The sequence below is a fragment of the Sebastes fasciatus genome, chromosome 5 (assembly GCF_043250625.1).
Source record: "Sebastes fasciatus isolate fSebFas1 chromosome 5, fSebFas1.pri, whole genome shotgun sequence".
Classification (NCBI taxonomy): Eukaryota; Metazoa; Chordata; class Actinopteri; order Perciformes; family Sebastidae; genus Sebastes; species Sebastes fasciatus.
This window is the reverse complement of record NC_133799.1, coordinates 25,523,510-25,549,866: the sequence shown is the minus strand read 5'-3', so window position 1 is coordinate 25,549,866 and position 26,357 is coordinate 25,523,510. Positions and strand designations below refer to the sequence as shown.

General features: G+C 42.8%; 1 protein-coding gene and 1 long non-coding RNA gene across 5 annotated transcripts in view; one reads left to right on the top strand and one right to left on the bottom strand.

Moving 5' to 3' along the window:
• Positions 1-26,357, bottom strand: part of LOC141768113 (capping protein, Arp2/3 and myosin-I linker protein 3-like) — a 45,382-nt gene that overhangs the window by 2,939 nt on the left and 16,086 nt on the right. For all 4 annotated transcript variants that reach the window (XM_074636070.1, XM_074636069.1, XM_074636071.1 and 1 more), the window contains 22 exons: positions 25,823-25,927; positions 25,617-25,686; positions 22,317-22,398; positions 22,084-22,180; positions 21,806-21,860; positions 19,946-20,118; positions 19,757-19,825; positions 19,256-19,349; positions 18,089-18,187; positions 17,879-17,998; positions 17,682-17,795; positions 17,429-17,604; positions 17,216-17,303; positions 17,013-17,132; positions 13,764-13,830; positions 13,263-13,450; positions 12,837-12,910; positions 7,067-7,240; positions 4,891-5,095; positions 3,154-3,913; positions 2,901-3,007; positions 2,625-2,751 (listed from right to left, as the gene is read on the bottom strand). In XM_074636070.1, coding sequence (XP_074492171.1) covers positions 2,625-2,751; positions 2,901-3,007; positions 3,154-3,913; positions 4,891-5,095; positions 7,067-7,240; positions 12,837-12,910; positions 13,263-13,450; positions 13,764-13,830; positions 17,013-17,132; positions 17,216-17,303; positions 17,429-17,604; positions 17,682-17,795; positions 17,879-17,998; positions 18,089-18,187; positions 19,256-19,349; positions 19,757-19,825; positions 19,946-20,118; positions 21,806-21,860; positions 22,084-22,180; positions 22,317-22,398; positions 25,617-25,686; positions 25,823-25,927 — 3,164 coding nt within the window. The remainder of the gene's footprint in view (positions 1-2,624; positions 2,752-2,900; positions 3,008-3,153; positions 3,914-4,890; positions 5,096-7,066; positions 7,241-12,836; positions 12,911-13,262; positions 13,451-13,763; positions 13,831-17,012; positions 17,133-17,215; positions 17,304-17,428; positions 17,605-17,681; positions 17,796-17,878; positions 17,999-18,088; positions 18,188-19,255; positions 19,350-19,756; positions 19,826-19,945; positions 20,119-21,805; positions 21,861-22,083; positions 22,181-22,316; positions 22,399-25,616; positions 25,687-25,822; positions 25,928-26,357) is intronic.
• LOC141768114 (uncharacterized) lies at positions 14-7,259 on the top strand. The gene is made up of 3 exons (XR_012593995.1): positions 14-1,473; positions 2,616-2,693; positions 7,122-7,259. It is a non-coding gene; the product is annotated as an uncharacterized LOC141768114 (long non-coding RNA).

Genomic DNA, 26,357 nt, shown 5'->3' with positions numbered 1-26,357 from the left:
CAACAGGCATGAAAGAAAAACTAGTTTACATGTAAAGAGTAACGCAAGGGATAGATGGTGTCCAGGCAGCAACCTCCGAGTCTGAGAAGTGAAGCCAATGCTGAAGTGCCTTAAACTTGCCTTCCTTCTAACAGCCAGCAGGGGGCGACTCCTGTGATTGCAAGTCTGATTGGATAGAAGTCTATGAGAACTTGATTTATTACCTCAGTAAACATTGTAAACATGAGTTTATGGTCTCAATCGCATGATGTTCATTTAGTAAATTATGGTCCCATTTAGAGTCAAACAGACCATAAAGCAGGGGATGCTTTAGGGCGTGACTACCTTGATTGACAGGTCGCTACCACATCGTTGTCCGGTCTGGGAGTTGTCCGTGTTTTTCTCTTACAACTTTAACCTTTTCACGGTGTGTTTTCAGTTCATGAAAGTTAACTGTATCATTGTGGTCGCCTAAAAATGTCTTAAGCTGGGCATACACTGTACGATTATATCCCGTTTCTGGCCCGAATTTTGAGCCAAGCGACTCATTTTAGGGTTGGACCGAGCTTAATCTTCGTCGGTCGTCAACCAGTCGGATGAATTTCTGACACGCTGCAAAATGGACAAGCCATATTGTCCACGTCTTCCCAGCCACCTGCAAGTCCATATACGCCTTTTTAGATGGCACAGCTGATCAAGGCAGCATGTTTCTGCCTTGTCAGCATTGTGACCCCTACAGACCTCTGCTGGCAAACAAACTTTACCTGCCTCGGAGCTTTCAAACCAATCTTTATTGACAACTGTCAACAGCCAGAATGGTCCGCAGGGGCCGACGGGCCGTTTTTTTCTTTTCTTCTATTTTACACGTACAGTGTGAACACTCAGGTCGTGGCTGACGATCGGACCGTACAGTGTGAGCACATAAATCGTGAGCTTTGGCTTTACATCGCAAATTATCTACTCGTACAGTAGGACTTGGAATTACACAACAACATGTCTAAAATCGGACAGTGTATGCCCAGCTTTATTCAGTGTTCGGTTGTACTTAGCTCCACCCGCTCGTGTCATTTCTGGTTGCAAATAACCAAGATGGCGTCAGCCAAAATCGAGGCTCGAGGCTTTGAAACCGTATTCCACAAACCAATGGGTGACGTCACGGTGACTACGTCCACTTCTAATATACAGTCTGTGATGGTGTCACAGTTTGTTCCTTTGCCCCTCCTCTTCAGCCACATCCCCACTTCCTCTTTTAGTTTTAGTTGCTGTTCCCTACCTGTCCAGCAGATGTCCTGAGACTTTTTCACCAGACTTCCTCATTCACCTGCTCACCTGTTCTCACTTCCCTCATCAGTCACTCCTAGCACTCACACCAGTCCACTTTCTTTTTTCTTTTCAGATCATCATTGCTGGATGGAGTTTTGGTAGCTGTTTGCTTGTTATCTACCTGCCTGCTGTTACCTGCTGTTACCTGCCTGCCTTTTGGACTCTCTGCCTGTAAGCTCATTCATGCAATTACTCATTGAACTGCACAAATCTGCCTGTTTCGTCTGTGTTTTGGTCCTTCCCCTACTCCTTGCACTCCCCAGCGTGACAGATGGTCTGATAATGTATGGCACAAACCTATATTACAAATATAAAAACACTAGAACCTTATGTGAAGCAGAATTTAGTTAAAGATCTCTGGTGTGTGTACAGTCACATTCAGGTACATTACCATCACCCACAGCAGTTAGTAGGTTTAATGGTCTGAAAAGAATGGGCTGTGTCCAGTTTATGTTTCATGCAAATGATTACATTTATATGATTTAAGGGCTATGATCTCCTCTGGTTGGACGATTATATAACACCTAAGTTGTGTTTTAGGATGGAGCTCCTCGTGGGAGTCGATTTTTATTTGTAGAGCTCGCAAGAGGAGACAAACTTCTTTGTTTGTAATGTCCTCCTACTACTGGCTATAATTTGTTTAAAGGAATATTTTAGCTGAAATACCCTTTTTCATTTTCTTGTTGAGAGTTAGATGAGAAGATCAATACTGCTTTCAAGACTACAGCAAGACTATCAGCTTAGCTAAGCATAAAGACTAAAAAACTGCTAGCCTGGCTCTGTCTGAAGGTATAAAAATCCTTTTACCAGCATGTCTAAAGCTCACTAATAAACACTGTTTGTTTAATTGGTACAAACGAGATAGCACAGTGTTATCGGATGTTATCTGCCAGACAATTTCTTGGCTCGGAACAGTGACTTTGTAGAGTCTACGCTGGTTGCTTGGCAGGAAGTCACTGTGCCGGGCTAAGAAGTAGTCCAACACACAACCACTGTAAAGCCACAACTTTCTGTTCTCCCCGACTACTGCTGCAGCTTCATACGTAACAGACAGATACGAGAGTGGTATCGATCTTCTCGTATAACAAATGGCAAATACGTGTATTTCCTGTGACGTTTTCTACAGGTTAAGCTGTTTATTTGCACCTTGATTTTCCCAAAATAAGAGTTTGAACCAATAACAAAACGGTGAGCCATTTACTGTGATGTCAAAGCTCTGGCAGGCATCATTATGGGAATGTGAACACAACTGAGCTACTTATGTTATACATGTGTTAACACCACTTTAAGTTGTTTGTTTGTTGTGTTTTCAGTGGAGTTACCTTGAGATGCGGCTCTGTCTGGTAATCCATGCACAGGCTTGTTAACAGGAGGTGGCACAGGAGGAGGAGGTAAGTTCCTCTCATTGACTGATTCTTTTGGAAATGTCACATACGAGGACGTCTTTGGCTGTTGAACATGAACAAATCACAAAGACAATTATTGCAACTGGCAAATTTGCTCTAGATTTACAATAACTATTGATGGATTTATATATGTTTTTTTTTGCACAAAACAAATGGGACAAACCGAACCCTGCATGGCTATAAATTGCACACCTTTTCTGGAATCGGAGGAGGTTGTCCCTCCGAGTCTCTTCTTCGTTCTCTCTCTTTCCTTTCCATCTTTCCAGTTTCCTTCTCTACATCTCCTTCCTCCTCTGTACCTATGAATCAAAAACAAGTCACTGTCACCTACATGCAGGTTGGTGGTGGTTTTTTTACACACCGAGGCGACAACGATTGCAGCCGAAACCTCTTCTGCAAAATGCTAAAACCTCCGTTCTAACGTGGCTGACAGACAGTGAAGTACCTGGCAGAGCGTCTGCGCTCTCGAGCCGATGTCTCTGCCTCAGTTTGGACAGGTTGGGTTTGCTGCTTTGCGGCGGGGGATCGGGTTTAGATGCACAGGAAGCAGCTCGACTTCCTCCTCCTCCTCCTCCTCCTCCGCCGCTCCTCCATGCCTCCGTGAACCCTCCGCCGGCATCGGGACACACTTGTCTGTCTCCCTGCGTGTCCTGCTGGTGCCAGTCTGTCGCTGCCGCCTCTGTGCTTTTCAGAGGATCCGTTTCCTGTTTCGGCGAAGGCGTCCTGTCCGACGGGTACGGAGGCAGCGGCCTTTGAACCAATTGAAGCACCTGCACTTGTCTCTCCGCCTTCCTGCTCCCATGTCTGCTCTCAGTCCACTGACTTTCCAGCTGTATGTCCGTCGGCCTGTTCTCTGACCACGACCTGTCTATCTGTCTGCCGCCCATCCACTGTCTTTCTATCTTTCTGTCAATCTGCCGCTGGGTGTGTCTGTCAACAGTCCACTGTCTGTCCACGTGTCTGTCTGGGTGTCTACTCTCAGTCAGGTACCTGTCCGTTGGTCTGTCGGTCGTCCTCGGTTCTCCAAAAGTCCTTTCTTGCAGCCTGCTATCAAACCGCTGTCTGTCTACATGTTTCTCAGCGTGCTGGTCGCCGGGTCTCTCTTCCACCAACGGGTGCAGCACCTCTGTTGTCCTGTGTTTGTCCTCCACCCAGTACTTGTCTGACTCTGACGGGTGTTCAAACACAGCATCCTGTTCGGATTTCTGTCAAAACACAACAAGAAGAGGCAAAAGACAAGATTGCACCCCGAGGCAAACTTCCAGTAACAATGAATACTCGTGTTGGGTCACATAGCCACGTTTCCATTTACGTATTTTTATGCACGTTATCGTGTTAGAAAAGCTGTGTGGAAACGGCTAAATTTGATAAAACTTCATCAACTGCAAAAAAAAGTTTTTACGCTCGCTTGAGGTGTTTTTTGCCTTTGTCGAAAAGGAGTCAATGTGCTAAATGGATTATGGATTATTATTACGTCCGACGCGACTCGCAGAGTCTGGAAACTCCCGAGAAACTTTTAAACTAACCATTATCGATTTAAAATAAAGACAGATTCAGCAACTACATGGCTTATTTCTTGCATAGAATGTTTTCAGAAACACATTACAAACTATTTTCGTGATATAAGATAAGAAAGTTTCCAAACAAGCCGCCATGTTGGTTGCGGTTTAAAGCTGGTAGCAGCAGCCCCTGAGGGAAAGCGTTTGTCCAATCATGTGCAGAGTGCCTTGTGTCTCGTGGCAGCCCATCAAGCGTCCAAGGCTGGGAAGCGAGGCGACCCCTCGCCATAAAAAAACGCCCCTGTGGAAACGTACCATAACGTAGCGAACATTTAACTCACATGACTGATCAGCTGTTTCTGCTGTCGGCGTCCTCCCGGATATTCCCCTAATGCGTGAATGCTTGTCTTCCTCTCCAGACAGTATTAAACATGGCCAAGCTGATATGAAGGAACTATTCAAACTTGCCCAATTGAAACAAATTCATGAGGACCTCTCTCCATTTTTCTCTCGCAGATGGTAAAATGGCCAAGCTGACTTGATTTTGTGTCCGTTTCGCAAACTCTACTTCTTCTTCTACTCTGTTCAAACATGCCTAATTCACATTTCCTTTTTTGCGACATATCAAAAGTTGGCTTAAAATTCACTTGACAACTGAATAGAGACACGGCTGCTGACTGTACCTCTCTGGGAGAATAAAAAGGGTGTTTGCTTCCTCCTCCTCCTCCTCCCGGGTGAGGGATGCCCGGCACTGGTGGCGGACTCAAAACCAGAGTATTTTTCCCCTGGTGATCATTCATTTTCCCATCAGCCCCTTCGCCGGGCGATCCAGCCCTGCCAGCGGACCTCGGAGGCTGAAGGAGAGTGTATACATTCTCTGTGGCCGTCCTAAAAATCGAAAGACACTGACGATGTTAGCCTGCGTGAAACATTTGCTGCTGATATTTTCCACAAATTCAAAATACAGAATAAAGACCGTAAGCTTTAAGTGTAATTAGGAAGTATCATTTTTACTGTCAGAAATCAGCCATCTTGCTATCCTAATCTGTATTTGACATGCAGCGTGTTCATCTCTAATCACTTGGCTGACTGTTGGATCCAGAATCGGAGCCACTGGCTGTCATCTACATCTGTGTACACACGCTGCTATCAGCTTGCCTGCACCAGCAGCCATTTCTCATATCAACAAAGACATGAGGGAGATTTAGAGTGATATTTGTCAGAGTATTTATGAAGTTCAGTGCTGCTGACTGTTCTTATAAGAGCCAAGAAGAGATAAATGTGAAGCTGTACAGTAGAATATGGAAGGAAAATTAATGAGTCCTTTGTGTTTGTGTGTTATCTAGTGCAGCTATTTTCAGTCTATAGTAACCTATAGCACCCTTGTAACTGCGTTTAAAAAATAAAACTTGTTTTTAGGGATTTCAATCGATTAAAATATTTAATCCCATGATTATCCATAATTAATCGTAATTACTTGCAAATTAATCTCACATTTTTTATCTGTTCAAAATGTACCTTAAAGGGAGATTTGTCAAGTATTTAATACTCTTATCAACATGGGAGTGGGCAAATATGCTGCTTTATGCAAATGTATGTAAATATTTATTATTGGAAATCAATTAACAACACAAAACAATGACACATATTGTCCAGAAACCCTCACAGGTACTGCATTTAACATACAAAATATGCTCAAATTTTAACAGGCAACAACAGCTGTCAGTGTGTCAGTGTGCTGACTTGACTATGACTTGCCCCAAACTGCATGTGATTATTATAAAGTGGGCATGTCTGTAAAGGGGAGACTCGTGGGTACCTATATACCTATACCATTTACTACATTCACATATCTGGAGGTCAGAGGTCAAGGGACCCCTTTGAAAACGTCCATGACAGTTTTTCCTCGCTAAAATTTTGCGTAAGTATGAAGCATTATTTAACCTCCTGTATGACATAGTTGGTACCGATGTATTCGTTAGGTTTTTTAGTTTCATATGATAACATTATCTTCACGCTAGCTTTAAAACTGAGCCCGCTACCACCTAAAAATTGCAAGTTGCATTAAGGTGTTAAATAAATTAGTGCTGTTTATACGAATTTGCGTTTATCCGTTATCGCGTTAACTTTTGACAGCCCTACTTGTTTTTTTCCCACTAAATTCATCTCTGTTTGAGTGTGTGTGGGATCTTCTCAGGCAGATCTGAAGTATCAAACAAGATTATTATATTTTCTGTAACCAAGCAACCTAACACAGGCAAAAATTTGTGCTAGAACGCTTATATGTATGGAGATCGTTTAAATGTATTAGTGTGGTTGTTGAAGTCAAAGTCTGACACTGTAGGCTGATTTTGAGACAACTGTGCCACCCCCAACATTTTGGCAAACTGGCACCTTATAAAAGAATGCAGAATTAGCTATTATCAGATTATTTTTTGCAATGTTCCCATGGATGTACAGACAGCTATCACTGGATTACTTTGATACTGAAGGAAACTTAAAAACGTGACAAGTCTGAGACAAGTTCTGAAATTAAAAGGAGCGTCTTTTTTTCTATTATTTCTAAGTGGATTTATGCACGTGTGTTTGTTTGGACATTGGAGATAAGGTTATCCTCAGGAAGTGGAAGTCACCCTTAATATAAAAATATGTGTATGACGTGTCTGTGTTTGGATTTGACTGATTTATGACTTTGAAAAGAAGTATGACGCAAATCGCCTCACCCCTTCCTCCGCGCGTCTCACAGTTTGTAAATCTCTGATCTAGTGCATCTTATGGGCATTGTGTTGTGTTTTCAAGGCCATACCTTTCTAAATGGAGTGTGTGTGTGTGTTGTGTTGTGTTTGTGCATACACGAACCCTGTTGGTGCTGTAGCAACAAAGTGACACCCGTCTCCATAAACCTCTGCTTCAGACTCCGGCCCCGGAGTGGACAGCGTTTGGCTGCGGTTCTTACGGAAACCGAAGATGGCCAGCATGTTTCTCCTCTTCTTCCTCCTCAGCGAGTGGGCTTTGTGCAGAGAGGAGAGCTGACTGGAAGAGGGGAGAGCGGTTGAATGTCACACATAAAGTCCAGTCATGTCTGTTAGGATGCCATTGAACTCTTCACAGACATCCACGCCGGCTTTTTGTTCACTATGCTTCTGGTACAGTACATTGGCCGTTTGAGCGTTGCTAGGCTACATCTCTTGCTACATAATGATTTATCTAAAGTGCACTTCTTTATAGTATAAAATGCAATCACATAAAAAGCACTGACTTAACTTGATGATCTGCAGTGTGGCAGGGAGCAACGTTATTCTGATAAGCTGTGGCAGCTGTTCCTCAATTCAGCTCCACCAAAATAAAAGCTTAAACCAAACTGCTGCAATTATACTTTAAAAGAGTGGTTCACAACCTGTTTTCCTTGAAGCCCCCCCACTAAGAAAAGCTGAGCCCCCACTACGTCAACACCCTGACAAAAATTACACATCCTTGAACAAAATCCTCAGTTTGAATAAAGTGATTCAGCGTATTAAATCTTTTTCTTTTTATTAAATCAACTTTCTTTAATGAATAGAACTTGTCAGTTTCATCAACATAAATAAAGTGATGATGTCTTGACATATTTGCCAAATTAATGCAGATACGTAATATGATCTTTGTAACAACTTGATTAATTTACTATAATATTGTTTTCGTCGGGGTAGGGCTGTCACAATAACAGCAATATTGCATTACCGCGCTATTGACAAGCCAACCGCAGGGGATGGCAAGCAACTGCCACAACCGCTATGTTCGCGTTTTTTGTTTTTTGAATTATTTGCAATGGGAGTGCCACATTTCTACACTTTGCTATAAACGGCAGCAGCGCGACAAGGCGCTGAGCGTCTATTCTGCGCTAACTACCGTACGTATGGCGTTTTTCGGGAACGTTGAAAAATGTTCAACATTGGGTAAAACTCTGCACTTGTCACTGTCACTTTTTTACCACATAGACCAGCGGGTCCGTCCTCTCTCAGGCCTTCCCTTGTGTGCGGGGAGCGGGAAAGCAAATAGGTTTTTGACGGCAGTGAAAATGTTGTTTTTGAAAGGCTAAACGGCAACAAATACGGATTGCAGCAGAATATTTCATTAGATTTTGCTGCTAAGTAGCAAAAAATATATATTTTGAAATAGTTTTATTTACAGACTTTTGTAAAACTAATCCAGTAAGTGTGTTATTATGATTTTAGTTATACATAGGCAAATCTAATTTTTACAAATCCTGGCGCAACCCGTGATCTTTGGCGTCCCCTTTATGCCGGGTACACACTACACGATTCCCCCCCCACCTCCCGACGATCATCATCAACGCCCCGATTTCTTGATGGTTCTAAAGATTATCTTTCCAGATATTCCTGTGGTGTGAGGAACGTTAAGAGTGTTTTTTACATCCCCCGATCGGCTCAGAAGTCCATCCTGGCTGTACCGATCTCAAAAAGGTGGGAAAGCACAATAGCCAATAGAGAACCAAGCTGACTGAAGAAGGAAGGACAACCACCGCCGTCATGGCAGCTGTGGCTAATGCATGAGCTAATGCAAAACGTAAAGCATAAAGTAGTAGTGAGATGGAGCTCAGAGATGGAGGACCAACTTGTTGATTTATGGCAACAACGCAAGTGTTTATTTAACGTGTCTCCATGACTTCATCCATCCATCCTTCGTGAATTTTCAGTACAAAGTAAAAGCTAACATCACTAATTCTTCTAAAACAGATTTCTGTTTTTTTTAGTCGTGACTCTTGTTGTTTGATGAATGAATCTGTTAGCGTGTGGTGTGCTGTTTTGGCCAAATTGGTGCTCTCCACACACTATAGGAACAAAACTGTTAAATTCAACATAACATGTCGTTATGTTTGGGCTCTCTCACATTTTCAACATCTGGTAGGATTTGAAAACTCTTTTAGTGTGGGCAACTTAAGGACCTCAGGTTGGGAACCACTGCATTAAAGGATCACACTAGTGGTTCTGCATGTTTTAGCACATTATTTTTTAATTCTGTTTCATTTCACTGTAGGACCAAACGTTCATTTCCAAAGCAGACCGATCACAAATTTAACAAAATCACGACAAACAGCTAACATCCTCCTTTGAGCTGTGTAAAAAAACAAAAAACTCACCTCTCCTTCCTGAATCTCAGATCTCTTTGATCAACACCATGCAGTCACCAACTGACCTATCACGTCTTGTTACCCAACCCCCAAATGCTCCAAACTGCCAGCTCCCGCTCCTCTAATCATCAAAGAGTGACTATATTTATGTTGTGATTGAGTAAAGATGATGGACAGCAGATTCAATTGCCTTTGAGCAGCCTGCAGGAGGATGTGCTAAGCAAGCTGAACCTCGCCGTGAGATTACTTAAAAGACTGACAACACTCTGGTCAGAGAAACACAACCTTCCTGAATTATAATAACCTGAATATAAGCCAATTAATATTAAGCCTCAGTACATAAGCTGTCAGAATCGCATTAATTGAAATGTCATTGAATTAAGACGTAATATGGAAATTGCAGAAAAGGTAGCAATCTTTTAATGTTTGGCTCAAGAGAATATCACACTTAGAAGAATTTCTTCAAACCTAAATCCAGCCTGATTTAATGGATGGTATTTTAAGTGAATGAGAAACAGTAAAGACTCCTTTTATACAACTAGTTGTGTTGGTTGGCACCAACCAAGGTTATACATTTGTTGTATTTGTTCTATTGAAGCTTCACTTTTCACAGTCTCTTGCTTTTACTCTAATAGTGTAAGTCTGTTCGTATTAACAACGGACCAGCTTTTCACTCTCGCAAGGATCCTGGAGGGGGCCTGGGAGTATGCCCATCCAGTCTACATGTGTTTTGTGGACTTGGAGAAGGCATATGACCGGGTCCCCCGGGAGATACTGTGGGGGGTGCTGCGGGAGTATGGGGTGAGGGGGGCACTTCTCAGGGCCATCCAATCCCTGTACGCCCAAAGCGAGAGCTGTGTTCGGATCCTCGGCAATAAGTCGGACTCGTTTCCGGTGGGGGTTGGCCTCCGCCAGGGCTGCGCTTTGTCACCAATCCTGTTCGTGATATTCATGGACAGGATATCGAGGCGTAGTCGGGTGGAGGAGGGTTTGCAGATCGGTGTGCTGAGGATCTCATCGCTGCTTTTTGCAGATGATGTGGTCCTGTTGGCATCATCGGTCTGCGACCTCCAGCACTCACTGGATCGGTTCGCAGCCGAGTGTGACGCAGTCGGGATGAGAATCAGCACCTCTAAATCTGAGGCCATGGTTCTCAGCAGGAAACCGGTGGATTGCCTACTCCGGGTAGGGAATGAGTCCTTACCCCAAGTGAAGGAGTTTAAGTATCTCGGGGTCTTGTTCGCGAGTGAGGGGACGATGGAACGTGAGATTGGTCGGAGAATCGGAGCAGCAGGGGCGGTATTGCATTCGCTTTACCGCACCGTTGTGACGAAAAGAGAGCTGAGCCGGAAGGCAAAGCTCTCGATCTACCGTTCAATCTTCGTTCCTACTCTCACCTATGGTCATGAGGGTTGGGTCATGACCGAAAGAACGAGGTCGCGGGTGCAAGCGGCCGAAATGGGTTTCCTCAGGAGGGTGGCTGGCGTCTCCCTTAGAGATAGGGTAAGAAGCTCAGTCATCCGTGAGGGACTCGGAGTAGAGTCCTTGCTCCTTTGCGTCGAAAGGAGCCAGTTGAGGTGGTTCGGGCATCTAGCACGGATGCCTCCTGGGCGCCTCCCTTGGGAGGTGTTCCAGGCACGACCAGCTGGGAGGAGACCACGGGGAAGACCCAGGACTAGATGGAGAGATTATATCTCTACTCTGGCCTGGGAACGCCTCGGGATCCCCCAGTCAGAGCTGGTTAATGTGGCCCGGGAAAGGGAAGTTTGGGGTCCCCTGCTGGAGCTGTTGCCCCCGCGACCCGATCCCGGATAAGCGGTTGAAGATGGATGGATGGATGGATGTTCGTATTGTGTCTTTTGTTGTGTGCCCTTCTTAGTTTGCTACCGGCTTCCTCCCTTTTGTAATACAATCACATAGGAACTATATACTGTATATCGATGGATGAAAAATACTCTTACTGTCTGCTATTCCTCTAAGCTACCTTTTGGTAAAGATTTGAATTTAGTACACTGCTGACTTTCCTCAAAGCACACAGAATGATTGATTACAGCCATTTCAACCACAGGGGTCCATTCACTTCAGTACAGTATGAAAATAGTGGGTAATATAATAACAATTATTTATAAATGGTAAATTGATAGTTGATTAAACTTAGTTAATAATTATTTTACTGTTAACAAATAATGAAATGATAATGAATATTTATGAATTATTAGTAATGCTATAATTTGTTATTCTAACAGTTTATTGTTGCACACATTAGAACATTTTAATCTGTTAATGATTAATATATTTTTTGTAAACCTTTACTGTGAAACTGTTGCTGTTCAGCAGCTAAACTCTGTCGGACGTCCTTGAACAAGAAGAATTCTCAAAGCAGTTTCTGCTCACAGCTGCGACAATAACATAAACGTGACAAATTGCTCAATGTGATAGATTACCTCCAGTATCTCAAGCAAGTTTGAAAACTCTGTAAGTTGATTTTCAAAGCGCTGCTTGACGGCTTGAAAAGTAGGAACTCAATCTAAAAACTTAGGGGATGCTTTGGGAAACGGCAGTAATTTAACCCTCATGCATCACTAGGGACATTTTTCACTTTTTTAATCTTTAATTTTTCATTCATTTTGGCTGTGTTAATGTTTATGGCATACACTTTAGCAAGGGTGTTAGTTTGTCATTTTGGAAATTCAACCTCAGCTCCGCTAATGACTATAATAAACTGTGTAGCCAAGAACGTGGTGACCTAAAGGTTAGAGGAGCGAGCTTGTGACCGGAAGGTTGTCGGTTCAATGCCCCGGATCGGCAGGATAAATCTGGGTGGGGTTCAGTGAAAAAGCAGCGCTTGCCTCTCCCTCATTACCACCATTGAGGTGTTCGAACCACTGTAGTGGAGCTGCTCAGTGGCAAGCAGAACAGACTGGGGTTGTACTGGGCAGCTTCCAGGTGTGAAGCTCTGAAAAAGAGAGCATTGCGCTCAGAGAAACCTCCCTGAATAAATTAAGTTAAACACATTTTTCTCATGTTTGCCCTATGGGGCTAATACATGCTGTTCTCCTGGTTTCCACTAGGTGCATCGCTGCTGTATTATGGAGTGTCAAAATCAGTGTTGTTGATAATTATTGACATATCAAAGACTGTGAAAAAATTCAAATTCCCCCTAGAATTTTGTATTCAAGCAATAATTAAATTTTATGTGTGTTTTATTTCATAAAAAATAACAGTGGCATTATGTAAACAAACTGGCATTTAAAGGGTTAAAATTCTGAAAATGAATAAATATTTGGTAGTTATGATCAGGACTCAATTTGGTTAACTCGGTGAAAGTGGATAATTATATCAATATATAGTATTTTTATGGCAGTTTAAGAAAGGGGTCATTTTTGTCTTCTAAGACATCAGAGCAACTTTTTTTAAAGGGATGTATGACGTTGTAGTTAAAACGTGTAAATGGAGGGGATGTTCTGTAAGAAGAGATAACAGTAGAGGAACTCTTACCTGTCAGGGAGAACTCTTTTAGTGTAGAAATCTGGGAGTCCGTCATCAAGAGGGCTTATTCCTCCATTTTCATGCTGTACACACACACAGTCTTTTTAGAGAGGTCAATTTACTTGCACTGGGTTTTGATTTGTAAATGTTCTGTATGCAATAAAACAAATGGATACACTGGCTTCAGTGAGATGAAATAATCCAATTCCAACCATCCACTTTGTATAGATTTCCTCTGACAAAGACAGGAGTCACTGCCAGCAGGCATGAACATTAGGAAATGGAAGAAGTATGCATAGATACTGTAGATGGATAGATTATAGATGGATGGATGGATGGATAGATGGATGGATGGATGGATGGATGGATGGATGGATGGATGGATGGATGGATGGATGGATGTGTCAAAAGGTGACGAGATCAAACCCGCCTTACAGTCTCAGCCGGGATGTGGCCTCCTTTGTGCCTCCGCGGAGGCCTCGGTCGAACCCGCGTCACATGATGGAGAGGCAGACCCTGTGTAGGCAGCTCTGACAGGCCCTCCCAGGATGCCGAGCGGGATAGCGGCGAGGAGTACGATGGCACGGAGGGGGGTGGAGAGGAGCTGGAGTCGTCACACAGACCTGATGGCAGGTGGAAAGATTAATAGAGGATGTGAGGGCAGGAAAGGCAAAGTCAAGGAGACGAGAGTTACAGTACAGTGAGCCATCGTTTCCGCTTCAAAGTCGACAAATTTAAAACAATCTGAGATGTACTGACTCCGACTTGGCTCGGGCCAAATTAAAACAGCCATTAACAGACTTTTCAGATGGAGAGATGAGGAAAGGGGGAACAGAAAAATCACTAATGGAGGCCTGAAAGAGACAAGATGGGGTCAGAGCTCGACAGGAAAGAGAGGAGAGAGAGGAGGATAAGAGGATATACAGCAGTACTCACTCAGCCTGGTGGAGACAGGTCGTATTCGTCTTGTTCTCGAGCTGCGCTTCTTAATGGCTATTGTGTCCTGCGAGGAAAAAGAAGAAGAAGAAAAAAACGATAGTGAGATGCTGAGGGATAGTATTAGAGTAAGGCACACGAGCAGGAAACATGTCAAGTAGCACAAATGATACAAGCTCTCCTTCAGGCCGATCAGTGCTTCTGTCGGTGGAGTTTTGTCAAGTCACTTTTCAAAACAACACGTGAAGCAGAGCGCTGTACAACATGTAAAAACAGTCAGTGTAAAATAACAAATACACACACTGGGACATTAAAAGGTAGAAGAAGAACTGTACAAATAGTCTGTGATTAACTTGATCATGGGGTTGCAGGGAAAGCTTGATTATAGAAAACGATTGTTCATGAAAGATAAAGTCAGTATGAAGGATCAAGGCAGATAGCTGGTTGAGGTTTGTAGCCATGCTTTTTAGGCATGACGGTATAGATGTCAGTCTGTTGGTCGGTCCACCGCTTTGGTCCAATATCTCAACAGCTTTTGGACGGCTTGCTGGGAAATCTTTTTACAGACATTCATGGTGCCCAGAGGATGAATCCTACCAAATTTTGGTGATCCTCTTTTCATCAAGCATTGTCATTGTGAGCATATTAGCATCCAGAAATAAGCATTTAAATAAAGTACAGCCACACAGAGCTGCTATCATGGCTGCAGAGTCTTAGTAGGGGTTGGAGGCATCAAATTGACCAACTCAGACTTGCTCTTGTTGTAGCTAGAGAAAGTTACTAGACATTGATTATGCACATGAATAACCTATTTATGATCGGGTTTAACCATATCCCATTTTCATAAACCCGGATATGCTAGCTTGAGTACTCAGAAAGAAACCGGGATACCGTTGCATGTATACACCTTATCCCGGTAATTGTGCACCGCTGACTCGACTGTCTACACAGGCACGGCTATATCTGTTGTGACTGAATTGTGATAAATGGGTTGTGCATATGGTGAAAAGTTGTACAGCGTGTGTGTCGGGTTAGAGAGAGAAAGGCTTTTGCAGGATTCTGTTGCAGGACATAGTTGTGTAGTTGTGCAAGCAGCATTAGTGTTAATGGTATTAGACTTGGTGATGTGCGTGCAAAGTGTGTGTAGCCTAGTTGATTGCCTTGGCTTGCATCCATGAAGCACTAGGTACAGTAAGTAAGGGGGACCAGGTATTTTTTCACATCGTGTATAAAGATTACTTGATTTGTGCCAGGATGTACTTCCTGCTGCAGCTGAAGAATTTCAACCTGCCAAAGTCAATGATGCACTTTTACACGGCCATCATCGAGTCCATCCTCACCTCCTCCATCACCATCTGGTACGCTGCCACTGCCAAGGACAAGGGCAGACTGCAACATATCATTCGCTCTGCGGAGAAGGTGATTGGCTGCAATCTGCCATCCTTCCAGGACCTGTACGCATCGAGGACCCTGAGGCAGGCAGGAAAGATTGTGGCCGACCCCTCCCACCCCGGACACAAACTTTTTGAGTCACTCCTCTCTGACTCGTACCGTTATATTGCGTTATATTAATGCACATCTTGGACTATCATCCCTGTAAAGCACATATTCTCTTTACTGTAAACTTTTGCACATCCCCATATCAATAATTTTGCACATCCAGCACAAAACTGTACAGCTCTCTCATTCTAAAACAGTTATATTGTACATATTTATAAAGTTATAGTATTTTTAAAGTATCTACAGTAGATTTTTATTTAAAAAAACTTCAATTATGTTCTTGACTTTTGCAGTACTTTGCTTGTATTTTCTATTTCCTCTTAATATGTTTATTGTAATCACCAAACATCAAGGCAAATTCCCTCTAAGTGAAAACCTACTTTGAACGTTCTGATTCTGATTTAATGCCAGTCAGACTTACAGTGTAGGAATTATCGGCCTTCAATCAAACCAATCAGTGAAAAGCCTCTAAAGGCCAAAACACAATTGAATTGACGATTCATAATCAATCCAAGTATCGTTGAAATGTCTCCAGTGGAGGACTTTGGGCTTTTCAAATGTTGACCTTCAGTGATTCTGTCAAGAAAGTCAGTGTATCGTCTCAAATGCCAGAACCCAGAGGAAAATCCATCATTTTATCCATCCATCACTGAGGCTGTGTTTTCTGGTTAGAAGTGTATTTCTATGGTAAACAAGTGAAGGAGAGTGACCCTAGTTTAGTCGACATATTCTTTTGATGCATATAAGATTAAAGACAACGAATGTCTAATATCACGACTATACAATAGAATAAAAAAACTCCATAAACTACTCAACTGTTCATGTCAGACAGAAATGGGAGACAGAAATGGAAATATCTGTGGAAGACTGGAATAATATGTGAGAAAGTCACACTTATACTACCTCAAGGTCTCGGCAAGAGTTGGAAGAATACGGTATTTTGTGACTCCAAAATTGAAATACATGCTGTACAAAGGAGACAAAAAAAATGCTGGAGGCAGTGTGATAAAAAATAAATTGCTGAAAGTTTTCATAGTTTGTGGGCTTTTTTTATATTGGCAAGAGATTGCTGAATGTTTTGATTGAAAATTATACACAGAGCAAAATACTTTTCAATATCTTTAAAATACTTTTGGGAATCATTCAGAGAAAGCTGCAGGCGGAATACAAAAAAGACGAAACTGCAACTGAAATAAACTGTATGGAATAAATTGACCAATATCGTAAGACTACGACAATTGGTAAAATACTGTAGGGGGAACTGTATATATGTGCCGATAAGATGACACTGAAAGACCTACTCATTTAACTTGAAAATCATCATCAAAATGAAGTTTGAAAAACATCAACACGAACATTAAAAGGAACATATAGTCTGGAGGAACAATATTTGTTGATGATTAATATAGCATTTCCACTGCATTGTGCGGCACGGCTCTACTCAACTTAACTTGCTCTTGTTTGTTTTTCCATTAGCAAAAGTTGTGGAATTTTTTTAGGTACCTCCTCGGTCGAGGTTTGAAGCGAGCTGAGCCGATACTAGAAGGAGTTAAAACTCTGCAGACCACTGAGTGGTCAGAAAGAATCGTCACTAGCTCGACACTGGACATCCTGCGAAAAACCCGCTATTTAAAAAAAAAAAAAATGTCAATGTGAAAAAGTGGAAAAGACACCGAACCCCCTGCAATACAAGAGGACAAATGTAAAGATGGATATCAGCCCAACATGTGTCTGTATATTCATACTCACTATGCTGGTGCTGAGCTCCTCATCTGTGATGTCCAGAGAGTCTCTGTGTCTGTTGAACCTCCAGCCCGTCCCATCGTCACATGTCCCCTCCCAGCGTTTAAGATGAGACACCTGCCGAGTCTGAGGCAGACAGTAGTGCTCTTCAGTCTCTCTGACGCCCACTCACTTTCTCTCAGACACATAATATCTTTTAGTATATTTACCAGGGTCTTGTGGGTGGCGTAGAGCTCCTGCAGGATCTGGTCCACGATGGAGTTGGTGAGATATGAAACCACTGACAGCTTCACTTCTCTGCACAAGAAGATTGGGTTAGGGGGAAAGGGAGAGACGGACGGGAAGAGGTTAAAGTGAGAGGAAATCAATAACCTACTTATCAAATTCAACCTTTTACTGCTGCTCAACACTTCTACTCTTACTCTAACGCTCGGTGGATGTCCTGCGCTGCTCTTTCCATCAGAGCTGTCCGAATGGCAGAGCGAGGGATGGACACGCGCTCGGAGACAGATGAGAGCGAAGGACTCAACCTCTCGGCCGCAGAAGAAGATAAAGGGCAGAGCTCGCGACAGAGAGACACCATAGAGTCGACGATCACCTGCAATGAATGCCAGCGATCAGTAACTCAGTCGTCTGCGAACGGATCACGGCATGAAAAGACGCTGTTATATCTACCTGAAGCTCCTTGTCTGCAGCTTTGGCGAGTTCACCAGCCAGAGAGTCCAGTCTCTGCCGCACCGGCCCGTCCACAGACAGCACATGAGCCAGCTCACACAGTGACGGGTACAGCTTGAAAGAAAAGAAAATATTGGATTCAAATTTACGTGTGACAGTAATAAAAATACTACGCTCAGACGTTTCCCATCACTCACAGCTCGGGAGTTCCTGGCCTCTTTTAACACTTGTTTAGCAGCTTGAAGCTCCTCCATCTCTCCGATGCCTCGTAACACGCACACCTGCTGCTGGACACGCACACAGAGGCGCTCCATCACCTTGGAAACAGACAGGCGGGGGGAAGTGTTATGAGCTAAATCACACATAAAACACTCATAAACATACGCCGCACACATGATGAGTGCTACCTGTTCGGCGGTGCTCGTAACCAGGCCTTGGTGCAGCCGCAGAGCCTGCCTCTGAGAGAAGCGCTGTGTCTGGTTGTTCCTCACCAGAGAGCGCTGGATCTGTGCAGCAGAGACAGAAGAGAGTTACGAGTTTAATAAAACAAAAACACGAGGAGGACACAGACAGAAAAGACGAGGTGATGATGATGCAACGAGCAGATTGTTGAGGAAACAAAGTGCAATGAAGCAGAGCGAAAGGATGCAGAGAAGAGGCTGCTGTCTCATTTTAGATTTCACATTTCTGGGCCCCGTTTCCTAAAAGCATCTAAAAGGTGTTCAGAGTATTAATATAGCATCAAAAAACTATTGTCTATGTAAAGATATAGAGGCGTAATGTCTACCTGAGCAGAGAATGAAGTCTCTCTCCCTCTGTGTGTGTTGTAATCAGAGTTTCTCTGTGCTTTGTTGACATCGCTGGGCCGGCCACGCGTGCCTTTTAGTGCATGTTCGTGCATGTGTGCGTGCCCCACTGGCTTGCTCACAACCGCCGCTCTGCACTGCTCTCATACGGCGGTTACAGCTGATAACGCCATCAGTCGCGTTTCACGTTCACGTTTTGAATCGACTTTTCACGTGTCATTGAACGCCATATCCTTAACGTTAAACAGTTATGTTTAGGCAACAAAATCACTTAGTTCATCATGGTTGGGCTTAACATAAGTACGTAAACTGAGTGAAATATGTATATAAACAAGTAACATAAGTACGGAAAACACGTCACAAACGTCACTTCGAAATAGTTTCACACGGTACACAAACACCGGTCTCCTGGTTGAAATCCATTAATCCCGACCATTGCCGGCGTTGTGGAAGCGTAGCACCAACCCTCCGGTTCTCCCCTCAGGTTAACACTGTTATCTCTGTCAGCACTGTTGCTGTTGTTTTCACTGTTAGTGCTGTTAGCTGCGAGCCGCCAGCTAACGACCATGTTGAGAGCCGTGCAGAGGCAATAGAAATGTTCCCAATCTCGCATTTAGCACCTTTTAAGAAATTGGCGTGTCATTCATACGCCATTTGGTGAGACCGGCTGAAATGAATGGTTTAAATGCAAATGATAGAAGTAAAACTTGATTTAGTCTTTTAAATTTAAGTTTCTGACGATGACTGTGGCTGGTCTGCGATGCCAACCTTGGTCAGTGCCTGCTCTGTCCTCTCGGGGGCGCTGCGGTACGCCTGGCTGATGTCACTTAGGGGTAGAGGCATGTACTGCAAGGTGAAATTACTGAGAGAGAGGAAGGAAGGAAGGAAGGAACAGAGGAGAGGTGAAGTTATTGAAGGAGACAGTAACAGACTAAAGAGACGAAATAAAGTGGGTTAAATATTCAAGGGTTTTGTTGAGGTTAATATCCCCAATGGACAGAGCTCATCCCAAAATACCTCCTATGCCATGAAACGAGTGAGTAATACTTTGATCTTTGCAACCATGTCATCCTTAGCCTAAAGATAAGTCTGGACCATTTAAGATAGCAAAGTGGAAAGCAACAATTTGCTCAGCTCACGTCGCAGAGCTCTTAAATAGAAGGTAAATCTATCACGCTTTCTTAAAGTCAACACCGTTCTTGCAGCACATATATAAGATAACCTCTTATTTATTGACGATCTGTGTAGATGATGTTTTAATGCTCTTACTGTTCAAGTGCTCGAGCCACATCTAGAAATCCCGATGCAGAGGTGTTGTTGCGATCCCATGTCACACTCCTGCAGGGCAAAGTGGTGAGATGCACTGAATACAAACCTCCGTATATAGAGCACACGTTAAACTGCAGAAAAAAACAAAGAAATATCCTCTCTCTCTATATACATTGGTTCTTCCTTCACCTGAGCGTGGTGTTGATCTGCAGGGCTTTGCTCAGCATCTTGGCACCGATGTCGTCCATGTTGTTCCCGCTCAGGTCCACTTTTCTCAGGCAGGTGTTGCTGCCGAGGGCGTTGACCAGCATGGTGCCCCGAGAACGCAGGCGCGAGTCGGTCAGAGACAGAGACTGCAGGGCCTGGAGAGGCAGAAGGGAAAGACACGTGTTAAAATGAGTCTGATATTTAGGAATAAATCAAGTCGAGTAAAAATGAGCGTCGGAAAGAGAAGAGGGGACTGGAGAGCCGTGAGGACAAAGTGCAGTGGTGAAATTTACTGTGGAGTGATGCGACTCCTCGCCAACATGACTTTACATGCTGTTTGTATGAATTATTTACAATATGTGTGTGTAGGGATATAGACACTGTGCCCGCAAGACACAGGAGACAGTAATAATTGATGATACAGTGACACGTCTGCAGTGAAACATAATGCAAAAATTATGTTCTAACCTAAAAGGGGACATGTCATGAAAAACTCACTTTCTCAGTGCTTGTGCTCATACATTTGGGAGTTTGCATTCTGGAGTTCCTACCAACCCACAAACTGTGAGATAAGACAACCCAGTCAGTTTTTTGTGGGCTACCTAGATCAGAAAACATGTGATTCGACATTCAGATTTGGCTCCCCTTCCTATGTCACATGCAGGCTCATAAGAGTATATCACCCGCAATCTCAGTATCTCCACCCACGGCTTGAGCAGGGATGTCACAATACCAGAAATTTAGTAGTCGATACTAATACCAGTGAAATTCTACGATTCTCGATACCAATTCGATGACACATTAAAAAAAAAAAAAAAGTAAAACAATAATTCCCATGTACTTTAACATCCACTCCTTTATTACCGTTTGCATACTGTTTTTTGTTAGGAAGATAAACAGGTAATTATTCCTTCTCTTTTATCTGTTTTATATTGCTGTGAAAACATCTCCTTCAAACAAATTGATTTATTCAAATTTATCAGCAAAAACTACATTTTAGAAGATTTGAACACTTGATGATAACATTAGAATTTATAAATAGGGTGCGTCCTTTGGACGAGTCGATAGTGAGTTTACTGCGTCCCAAACACATTTTCTATTGTCCCTGTGACGACGGGACACCGTGACATCCCTTGGCTTGAGAACTACCTTTGCAAAGGTGCACCATATTTTTCTCGCAAACCAATCAGACAATCAGGCTGGGATGTTTCGGGAGGGGGTCTTAAAGAGACAGGAGCTAAAACAAAGCGTTGCAGACAGAGGGTGAATACAGGTCTATTCAGACAGACAGTATTAAAAAATCAATATGTTTTGTTGAACATTAAAGCATGTAAACATGTTCTAGTAGAAACCCCAAATACAAGAACATGAACCTGAAAATGAGCGTTATATATCCCCTTTAGGTCAACAACTTTATAATCTTTATTATTTTTTACGAAGGCGTATTAGCGCCATTGAAGGTAAAAAATAATAATAATAACTTTCTGAGTTTTTTTCCGTAGATTTACGACTTTATAATCATGCATGAGTTTTTTCTCGTAAATTTGCCCCTTTAATCCAAGAAAATATCCAAGTTTTTTTCTCTCGTAAAATTATGACTTTAATCTTTGAAATTCAGATTTCTTTCTCTGAATATTACCCCCCTCCCCGGTATCATAATTTTTTCTTTTACCTACAATGGCCCTAATACACCGTCGTATTTTTTCCTTCCGGAGAGAAACTAGAATACGTGTATTTTTCTGTGTCTTTGCAGCTGATTAATTTTCTATTTGTATGATGAAACTAGTGCCAGAAAACTAGTAAATTTGCATCACACAGTATATTTCCTGTGTTATCACTCACACATTCCTCCTCCTGTATGAGATGAACCAGCTTCTGCAGGACTTCATCCAGAACCCTGCAGACAAACAGGGACAAAAGCTGGATGAGCTGGCGTGAGTCATTTCCTGCCGGCAGCGAGCTGTCTGCCCGGGGAGCGGCACCCGCTTATGAATACGGAAGTTAAATCACAGACACGTATATTCGAGCTGGCGTATGTAGCGCACGCACCCTCGTGTTCATGCACACACACACACGTACATACACAAATACCGGCAGTAGAGCGTGACATAGAGCAGCACCTGTTTTTGATGTTGAAGTTCTTGCCCAGATATAGGTGTTTGAGGGACGGGTGTCTGGAGAGGGCCGGCAGCACTGTGAGCAGGTCTGCATCGAGACCTGTCAACACACACATACATATATACATTTATATTGCTCAGCATGGCTTGATTCACTAACAGCCAACTCAAACCTCGCCTGCCCGAGGACAAAGAGTCAAGGTCACAGAGGGATGTGATGCAGCGTGCCACCGTACCGTTGTCCGACATATCCAGAGTGCCGATAGAGGAGACTCTGGGGAAGAGTTCCTGTATTACAGCAGCTCCTGCAGACCTTAGCTGGAGAGAGAGAGAGAAGAGGGAAACCAACATATGCACAGGCGTGAATCCCAGTCATTTTAGGTTCAGTCATTGGGGAATTGTTCTATTTTTCCACAGTGAGGCAGATTTATGAATGCCTTTTTTTATGTCTCTGCAACAGTGTGAAGGTTCGTTGAGCGGTGAGCTCTGCCTTGCTTGTGATCTGCAGCAACTCTGCTCAAAATATTTCCGGCTACTTGTTAGCTTGGCACATTGTCGCTTAAATGAACAGCATATAGAGGGATCTATTGGCAGAAATGGAATGTAATGTTAATAAGTATGTTTTCTTTAGTGTATAATCACCTGATAATAAGAGTTATTGTGTTTTCGTTAGCTTAGAATGAGACGTTTATATCTACATGGGGAGCAGGTCCGCTTCACGGCCGCCATGTTTCTACAGTAGCACCTTTAAACAAGTAAATATATAAATATCCTAATAAACCTGGAAAAGCTGTTTCCATCATCAAAGCTGTGGGTGCACGTTAACAGGATCGGATTGGAAGTTTGATATAATTTAATATATACATATTAGCATCTTCATAAGTATGTGAATTAAAACGTATGGGGGAGTTAAACCATCATCTCTCCTTAACTTACTAAACTTAACTATGTATATTTACATAAATTATGTACATAAGTACAACTTGTACTCGAAGGAGCAATATTTTGCATAAACAACATTATGACATGCTACAGTATGTCTATTTGAGAATTACAATAACTAGTTGATTTACCATACAAAGCGTATTGAACATTACACTAAAGTGTATAAAGTCATTAAAGAATTCACCTCAATCAGCTGCAACATTGAAATGCTGCTTACACATAAAAATAATCCATTATTATGTGATATAACAGGACCCATTCTGTTGCATGATGTTTAACTTTAAGTGAATTTAGCTGATAATACTCCTGTCTATTTTATTTCATTTTAAATACCGTAGTTTTACTTCAGTATTTTTGCAAAAAAAAACAACACTGTAAAATCTGCATATTCTGAATGCTGTAAAGTGAATGAAACAAATTATATTGACTGTGAGGTACATTTTGGCCTTGACTTCAGCTGTAAACGCAGAGCAAAAATGTGTTCTTGTGACATAGATGTGTCTGTTTATGTGTGACTTTAGTGTCACTCAGTGTGGGAACTTTGTTTCACACATAGTTTTCTGCTTTGAGTCGGTACTCAGATGCTCACAAAAGCAGCAGAGTCTTACCTCACAATTTCATTCAGACTACAAAAATCTTTTCAACACATTCACAAACTTGAATTTCTCTTTCAAATGATTTCTGAACATATTTGAGCCCACACAATACTGTGAGCGTGTGACTCAAGATCACACTATAAAGCAAGGAATCTCTGTCTATCTGTGTGTGTCCTTTGAATATCTCAGGGACCATTCATCCAATCTACTTCACACTTGGTGGGCGTGTTGCTGGGGATCCAAGGGAGTGCAGTGTTGAATGTGGTGTGATTTGGCCAGATGGTGGCGCTATAACAATGAACTTTATGTTTTGGCCTGTAATTTTTTAACCATAAGAAACAAAATTATTTTTTTCCGCCATTTTGAATTTAGTCCAAATCAGATTTTTTGTTGCTTTTCCTACAAATTTGAAGACATTGTCTTCAGATTTGGTACATAACATCTCTGAACCAAGCCGGAACAAGTTACTTGATTTTTGATGCTCCACACAGTATTGCTATAGCTGGCCCTCAAAATTAGCTCAAATGCCGTGGGCAGATCTTATATTTAAAAAAATGTCATATCTCCTGAAGGCTTTGTGCTATTCTAACCACATTTGGTGGACATGTGTAGATATGATGTCTGAGGGACTATGACATGACACATTTGGTGCCATTTGGCCAATAGGTGGTGCCTTTAAATATCTCAAGAACTGCTAATCCGATCTACTTCACACTTTGCAGGTGTATTGCTGGGGTCCCAACGACGTGCAGTGTCGAAGTCTGTACAATTTGGCCAGATGGTGGCACTATAACAATGAACTTTATGTTTTGGCCTCTAAGTTTGAACTCTAAGTCTCAGAAATTTTGGATTTTGTGGGTTCCAGATGAATCTATCCATATAAGCCACGCCCATTTGCGTCTAGATTTTCAGCAATTTAGAATTTTGTGCAAATATGATTTTTTTGCTCCTGCTCCCACAAATGTTGAGCAATCATCACCAAATTTGGTACAGAACATCTCTGGACCAAGCTGGGGAACGTTTTTTTAATGTATTTTTGCTGTTCCATACGGTTCTGCTGTAGCTGGCCCTCAAACTTTGCTCAAATGCTGTGCTGTGATGTCATATTTCCTGAATGCTTTGTGCTATTGCGACCACATTTGGTGGACATGTGTAGATATGACGAGTGACCATAGCAAATTTGGTGCCATTTGACCAATAGGTGGCGCTGTAGCAGCATCATCTAACTGTAAAGGAAGTATTCTCTGTCTTTGTATGGATGTATGTATGCATGTATGGCTGTCCTTCGCATATCTCGAGATCTGTTCATGCAATCAACTTCTCATGATGTCACAAGATCACACGAAAATCCATCTTGTCAGGCTTCAAGTAATGCATTTGTGTCCGACAAGCCAGAGCACGGTTCAATCAGCGTCCTGTGAGGAGCTACTAGCAGCTACAGGCGTGGCTTAGGTGTGTATGACGCAACGACACGGAGAGGTGACTGTTCCTTCTAAACAATGGCGGCTCCTGAAGAGATTAGCGTAGATATTGCAATAACATCAGTTCTATCAGAGCTGGAGAGTATTTCTACACCGAAAGAAGAGCAAAGAACGGCACTGAAGGCTTTCCTCGATGGAAAAGATGTTTTCACTCTTCTCCCAACTGGCTCCGACAGGAGTTTGATTGACAGATGGTTCATCCAATCGCCTGCCAAGTACTTTTTGAAAGAGCTTGCCCTTTTCCAAACAGCTTCCAATGACGGCTTCTCAGATGGTTCTGTGTAACAAACCATCTGGCGGGTCAGATTACGTGCAAGCAGCCATTCCACGGTTCTCGACAAGGCTGCAAGCAGCACTTCTGGGGGCCAAGCAATCGGACCGCTTTGAACGGGCGTTGCACTAGTACCTTTAAACTGCATGTGGAGATAGGAAGAAAATCCCCTACTCTGTATGACGAGAACATACCGAACTAACCCTTTAACTTGAGCTCGCAGACGTAGAGATGAACTCTTACCTCACAGCCACTGATGTCCAGATGAAGGTCATTGATATGAGGATTGGAGGTTAACCCTGTTAGCAGAGACCTGCGGAAACAGGAAGGATAGAAGAAGTGAGCGATGGAGAAACGGCGAGGAGAGGAAGCTGCGTATATATATATGTGCTTCATCGTAGAGGAGTTTGGATGAAAGGAAGGAGAATAAGAGGCGACATGGCGAGTACCTCAGAACATCAGGGGGCAGCTTCATAGAGGCCAGGCTGACATAAGTGAGGCTGAAGGCCGAGCTGAAGAACTGACGGAACAGCGGCAGCGTGTCCTTCACTTTCCTATCGGATAAAAAAAAACAAAAAACAAGGTGAAAGATGAAAGAGAGGTGATGATAGAGAGAGTGCGATGGAATGAGACCGGCCACACAAAAGAGATGAAGTCACATTGTTGACATGCTGGGTAAATATGAGTGCAGTGCTGAGCGCAGCGTACTGACACAGAATGAGAAACAGAGCGAATGAGAGAGAGGGGGGAGTGGGGTCAAATGATAGATAGCTTCTGCTTAAATATGCATGAGTCTTATCTATGCAGACAGCGCCGGGAGTTCTGGTTTTAAACGGCAGTAGACACACCCACATAGAGGAAGCACAATGTACCAGTGACTCCCACAAAGCTCATTTCTGATTCCCCATTAAGCAAGAGATGAAGATAATGACAAAAAAAAAAAAAAGAGAAAGAGAGAGGAGGCCTTTACGGTGAAATAAGGAT